Source organism: Mytilus edulis, chromosome 2, assembly GCF_963676685.1.
Source record: "Mytilus edulis chromosome 2, xbMytEdul2.2, whole genome shotgun sequence".
NCBI classification, from domain to species: domain Eukaryota; kingdom Metazoa; phylum Mollusca; class Bivalvia; order Mytilida; family Mytilidae; genus Mytilus; species Mytilus edulis.
The window spans coordinates 97,909,826-97,917,109 of record NC_092345.1 but is presented as its reverse complement, the minus strand read 5'-3'; the positions used below and the strand labels follow the sequence as shown (position 1 = coordinate 97,917,109).

General features: G+C 33.9%; 1 protein-coding gene across 1 annotated transcript; it reads right to left on the bottom strand.

Annotated features, from left to right (window-relative positions):
• Positions 1 to 2,665: 2,665 nt before the first annotated feature.
• Positions 2,666 to 6,592, bottom strand: LOC139513599 (partner of Y14 and mago-like). The gene is made up of 3 exons (XM_071302245.1): positions 6,419 to 6,592; positions 4,764 to 4,860; positions 2,666 to 3,222 (listed from the first exon to the last, which is right to left on the bottom strand). Exons 1-3 carry the CDS (start codon positions 6,474 to 6,476, stop codon positions 2,706 to 2,708), a joined length of 672 nt encoding a protein of 223 aa, XP_071158346.1. The 5' UTR covers positions 6,477 to 6,592; the 3' UTR covers positions 2,666 to 2,705.
• Positions 6,593 to 7,284: the final 692 nt, after the last annotated feature.

Genomic DNA, 7,284 nt, shown 5'->3' with positions numbered 1-7,284 from the left:
CCAATCCTAATACAACTGCATACCAAATATCATTGACCTACCACTAGTGGTTTCCCATAACTGACCTAATCACAAACTAATACATGAAAACTAAGCAAAAGTTTCAAAGTAAATAGACTATGACTGAGGGGGCTGGGCCAAATAATCTCCATGGAAATGAGATATGCAAATGCTTATACAACTGCATACCAATTATCATTAACTTACCCCTAGTGTTTCCCATAAACTGACCTAATCACAAACTAATACAGGACAAGAGTTCACACACTGAAATGTCTCGCCTTCTTTACTTTATATCATTGATATTATGTTGATAGTCCTAAATATAAAACTTTGTTACAACTGTCGCATAAACTTAACATTAACCAAGAAAATAAAAAAATTACCAATGAACCATGAAAATGAGGTTAAGGTCAGATTAACCATGACAGGCAGGCAGGTACAGCTAACAATTCTTCCATACAACAAATATAGTTGACCTATTGCTTATAGTTTAAAAGAAAAACAGACCATAACACGAAAACTTTAACACTGAGCAATGAACCCTGAAAATGAGGTCAAGGTCAAATAAAACCTGTGCGACTGACATATAGATCATAAAATATTTCCATACACCAAAAAAAGTTGACCTATTGCATATAGTATTAGAAAAAAAGACAAAAACTCGAAAACACTTAACTTTGACCACTGAACCATGAAAATGAGGTCAAGGCCAGATGACACCTTCCAGCAAGACATGTACAACTTACAATCATCCAATACATCAAATATAGTAGACATATTGCATACAGTATAAGAAAAACGGACCAAAATACAAAAACTTAACTATATATAACCACTGAACCATGATGAGGTCAAGGTCAGATGACACTTGCCAGTTGGACATGTGCACCTTACAGTCCTTCCATATGCCGAATATAGTAGACCTATTGCTTATAGTTTCTGAGATATGGACTTGACCACCAAAATTTAACCTTATTCACTAATCCATGAAATGAAGTCAAGGTCAAGTGATAAATTCATAACTGTCTGACAGGCATGAGGACATTGCAAGGTACGCACATACCAAATATAGTTATCCTATTACTTATAAGAGAGAATTCAACATTACAAAAAATCTTAACTTTTGTTTCAATTAGTCTCTGAACCATGAAAATTATGTCAAGGACATTGGACATGTGACTGACAGAAACTTCGTAACATGAAGCATCCATATACATAATACAAAGTATGAAGCATCCAGGTCTTCCACTTTCTAAAATATAAAGCTTTTTAAGAAGTTAGCTAACGCCGCCGCTGGATCACTATCCCTGTGTCGAGCTTTCTGTGACAAAAGTAGCAGGCTCAACAAAAACAAAGCAAAAATTTCAAAGTCAATAGACCATGAATGAGGGGACTTGACCAAATAATCTCCATGGAAATGAGATATGCCAATGCTTATACAACTGCATATTAATTATCATTAACTTACTAATAGTGGTTCCCCATAAACTGACCTAATCACAAACTAGTACATGCAAACTAAGCAAAAGTATATATTATACCTTAGACCTTATAACAACATATAATACATTGTTGATGCCACTGATACAGCATACCAATGACTAGCTTTTTGACTCTGTCAATCCAGACAAAAACTGCAAAATTTCCTTAAAATTACATGTACCAATTCAGTGGCAGCAACCCACTAGCCAGTTATCGTATGAAAATTTCAGGTCAGATATTTTTAAACCCATTGTCAGATTTGTTCTAATTGCTTTAGTTTCAAAGATAATAGCCAAACTGCATTTTACCCCTTTGTTCTTTTTATAGCCATGTAGGCCATGTTGGTTGGCAGGCTGGGTCATCAGACACATTTTTTAAACTAGATACCCCAATGATGATTGTAGTCAAGTTTGGTTAATTTGTTTTAATGTTGTGATGTTACACTATTTTTTCAGGTAAGGGTGAAGCTTGGTACCTATTAAAATGTTTAAACCTGCTGCATTAGTTTGCACCTGTCAAGTCAGGAACCTGATGTTTAGTGGTTCTTGTTTGTTGATATGATTCATACATTGTTGTAAGCGTTTCTTGTTTTTTATATATAGATTAGACTGTTGGTTTTCTTGTTTGAATGGTTTAACATTACAGGTAGTAATTTTTGGAGCCCTTTATAGCTTGCTGTTTGGTGTGAGTCATGGCTCCGTCTTGAAGACAGTACTTTGACCTATAATGGTTTACTTTTACAAATTGTGACATGGACAGAGAGTTGTCTCATTTGCACTCATACCATAATTTCTTAAATCTATTAATTGAAGACAACAGATGCCAAGTAATGAGAAAAGCTCACTTGACCCTTTGGGCTCTGTGCAAAATTATCAGACCAGAACAAAATTCAAACTTGATCAATAACTGGTCATAAAAAAAACTATATACCAAATATCAAATCATATTCTTCAAGGATGAAGGAAAAAGTGTGATAAATTGATTTGCCAGACTTTTGCATGGAGACTGACAGATGGACATAGAGCAAAACTATAGTTCCCTTTAACTTTGTCTGTAGGGGACTTAAAAGGCAACTTACTATCCTAGATGTACACCAACTCACTTGGAGCTCCGGCCACATAAAATTGAGTTAAAAAAATAAAATATGAATATAAACAAACCATTAGACAAAGGTCATAGATGCAATTATATAAGTTCATTTTTATTTCATTTAACTCTGATTATAATGCTTTTAAGTCTAATTGTAAATCTTGAATTTCTGCTAACAATGATGATTTTTTGGCTATTTTTTCCAACTGCTCCTTCTCAGGTTCTTTCAAGTCACCCGAGTTTATCTTGGCTTCTAAATCCTCAACTTGTTTGAGCTTCTTTTTCACATTACGCAACTTTTTCTCAATACAGGCTTTGTCATTTTCACTTGATTCAGGCTCAACTGTTTTCACAGATATTAATTCTGACTTTTTTCTTAAATCTGATTTTTTTGTTGTATCAGATTTTTTTGTTTTTGTTTTTATGTCTGTTTTAGCTAATGAGTCTGCTAGGTGATCTACTTGGCTGCTCTGTCCTTCACCTTGGCCTTGTTTCTTTTTCTCTTTTCTTTTCATGTTTTTCTTCGCTGACTTTGACATGGTGGATGTGTCTTCCTGTACATGTGTTTTAGGTGGTTCCTGTCCAGGATTCATGCCAGGTGGTAATGAAGGTTTACTCTTCATCCATTGAACACCTTTATTTTCATACCTGAAAAAAAGAAATATGGTATATAATTTTTGTTTGTCTCTATAATAATTCAACTATTTCTTTGCCTTCTTTAGGCCGGTTTAATAATTCAATGAATTTTTATTCGAATTGATTGATTGCTTGTGGCTAAACGTCCATTGGCATATTTTTAAATGAAAATGTGTTACTGTCCATGTTCAACTACAGGCTATATATATAGCTAGCAGTGTATCATCAACAAGTGCTGAAAGGATGAAAAATCAATATCAGATGTTTTAAATACTTGATATTCATTAAGCATCACATGATTGTCTATTAACTTTAATAGTATTCATGGCCAAAAACTTAATGGTAAACCTCACACTGGCAGGGGCAGATAAGTGCATTTCAATGTTTTGCTACTATTGTAACAGTTATCTCCCATGATCAATATTCAATCTTTGAAAACTTGACAATGCTGAACTTTTTTTTTTTCAATACCAGTACATCATGTACATGTTATCAAGATGATTGAAAGATAGTCAGTGTCATGAATGTATTCAGATAATGTTCAGTATTTTAACCTTTAATTGATAACATTAAGAACAATGTATATTCAAAGAAGACAAAATACACAGTTCTTCTATATACCATAATATGCACATGGCCTTCTTTTTGAAAAAGAAGTCACATGACACATGGATAAATTTTGGTACTGTGAAATTTCAACATTGTTCAATCATTTTTGAGTAGGGGCTCATCATCCTGAAAACCACAAACATCTATTTCCAATAGATGAAAAAAATGCATGTTATTTGAGAGTAAAATAAATTTCTAAATATGATCTGTGAAAATGAAAAACTTTGATTTTTTTAAACCATCAAGGACCATAACCATGATTACTCTTGTTCATTAAGAACAAATAAGACAAACAAATCTAAACCTGTGGTTATGGGTACAATACACTCAATTCAAACAACTGAATTACTTCCTAAAACCAGTGTGGCAGACAGCTGGACATATACATCTCTATACATTTCAGTCAGCTGTATAAGTACCATTCATGGACTATTATATTATCTCCCATATCTGATTCTAAACAAGCTTCCTTACTACAGACAAAATTAGCAAAATTGGTCCTTTTCTCAATTATCTTGCATGTGCATTTGTACTAACAGTATGAACATAATCAAAGCCAAGCTTTTTTCTAGACTGAACAAATTGAAAATTTACAAAGGAGACACTTTTGATTATTATGTTCTATATCATGTATGTGTCGCACAATTTTTCACCAATTCAATGTTTTATCAAAGTTATCTATCAACATAAATCAGTACATTCAAAATTTTTATGAATTATTAAACAACATTACATAAAATGAGAGCCATTCTATACAGAATTATAAGAGACTACATGTATTAAAATACATAGATATACTACATTCATGACATTAAATGATATGAAGTAAAGTACTTGTTACAATGTTTCTATGTCTTCTTAAAATGGTCCAAGAAGAATATTAACACAGATTTTATTGATGCAAATTAAACATGTTAAATGTGACTTTCAAATGTAAGCCTTACGTTGGGACTTCATCTTGTGGAATATATCCATCTTTCACTTTACGTGGCTTTCTCCAAGTACCATCTGGACGCCTTGATGCAGGAATGAACAATTCACCTGCAATAAAGAGTTAAAGACAGTTTAGAGGAAACTCAACACAATTTCTTGCACCATATGCCAGAACATCAACATACAGGTATTCATTAGTCCCAGACAGTAAACGACTATAGGACATCCCTCAACAGCCTTTGGTGAATAGGGGTTTGATACAAGTAGGCCCAGAGTCAACTCAGACCGACAATAATAAATGGCAACTCAGATTAAGTATAAAACAAGAGGCTGTCACAACGATAGCAAACCGGATTTATTAATATTTATTTGTGTCCTGGCAATATCACAGGAACCATTACTGATGAATGGTGAAAGTGAAAATCGTCAATATCAAATTTGACCTCCATTTTGTCATCAGTATCGATATCAACATCTTAAAATTTGAAAAGCTTAGATTGAATGGTTCATGAGTAAATGCAACAACGTGAATGGAAACGCCATTTCACAATCTTTCAAGAACCATAACTCCTGAACGGTAAAAGTCAAAATCGTCATTATTGAACTTGACCTCTAATTTGCAATCAGTAACAACATATATATAAAAATTTCAAAAGCTTTGGTTGAATGGTTCATGAGAAAATGCACGGACACGACTGGAAACACCATTTTTCAATCTTTCAAGAACCATAACTCCTGAACGGTAAAAGTCAAAATCGTCATTATTGAACTTGACCTCTATTTTGTCATCAGTAACAACATATTAAAATTTGGGAAGCTTTGGTAAAACAGTTCATGCGTAAATGCACGGACACAACTGGAAACACCATTTTTCAATCTTTCAAGAACCATAACTCCTGAACGGTAAAAGTCAAAATCGTCATTATTGAACTTGACCTCCAGCCTGGTAACCAAAGCAAAGTACAATCAATCCCCACCCAACACAAAGGGAGTGCTAGGACACCTGGAAGTCTTTTTATTATGGTAGAGGTAGCCAAAGTACTTGAGAGAATCACCTGGCCACTTGGCGGAAACAGACAAACTGGAGAGATTTCAGAAGATTGATCACAGGTCAAAGCAGGGAACAACTTTGACCAACCAAGGCCCCCAAAGTACCCATTCTAGTTTAAACTAGGTCTGGGTACCAGAAAAATGTGTGGAAGTGTGAAAATCACCCTTGTGATGTACTGAAATATCGGTTAAAAGCTCAATAGAGCTTACGTTGTCTCTAGATCTGTTTGTAAACCTTCCCGACTTTAAAGATGTTAAATAAAGCTTATTTATTATACTGACATTTCCACGGCTCTGAATCAGAATCGAACCTGGGCCCTTCAGCCCTGTAGCCATCGGTCTTAACCACTAGACCACAAACCTTCACAAATTGGTGAGACTGCTTCTTTTGACTTTTGTGGAATATTATTGTAATTTTTGCAAAATATGTACCTAACACTTACAAAGTTTAAAAAGTAAGATGTTAATTTCTTATGGAATATTTTGTACAAATTTAACTGCACATAGACATCCCTAGACAAAATCTGACGTAGACTTCACTTGGTTCTGAAGTCAAATTTGCAATGAACCGACAAAACCGGGTAAAAAATCCTCGAAAATTCTTTTCAATTATTACCTGTCGCTTCGTCTTTTACAACACCTGTTCTCTCTATGTATGTTTCCTTTTCTGTCATGACTAAATACTAAAAATGTGTATGCCCTGGATATTTATTAAATGATTTCAGTTCCACAACACTCACGATTTTTTTTTTAATAAAAAATTTGAAGTTATCTCCCATGTGCTTTATTATAATTTTAAAACCACACCGTAATTTTCCGCTTTTCACATTTTAATTTCCTGTTAATGAGAGAGGTCTCCGAATAACGGAGGAATCTACCAGTACATGCATACGAGGGCACAGGCCTGAGGGGTAGACTTTTGAATATCCATTTCCTCACTTCTCTCATCCATATTCTCCTTTCTCCCACATGTATTTTCAAATTTATGTTTCATTAACCTTTGTCATTTTAGATAATGTTTTGTTCCTCTCTTTGACACTTTCTCTTTTAACTTTGAATGAATATTTACTGAAAAGTCATCACACCTCCAGTAAGTATATCTAGCATATTTACCTTTCTCATTAAAAAAGGCTTTAAATAAATTTCAGCAAACATATTTGCATTCAGATTTACAGTACGACCATAAAGGAGTAGGTCCGGTAAGGACCGATTTTGGCCTCAAATTTCAGGTTCATCTGACGAAAGATTTTGACCACTTTTTAATCACTTAAGTGTCTATTTCATTTGATTCAATTAGTGTATGTGTAAGATTTTAAAATGATTAAGGCATTAAAAACGATCCAATTCATGCTCAAATATGAAAAATCTACCAAATATACCGAAAAATGTCACATTTCAGATGGTTTTTGTCAAAAATGAAAGTGGCCGCATCCGTGTTCATCCTCAACCTTTATATATGTTATGTAGTATCATCAAATACAA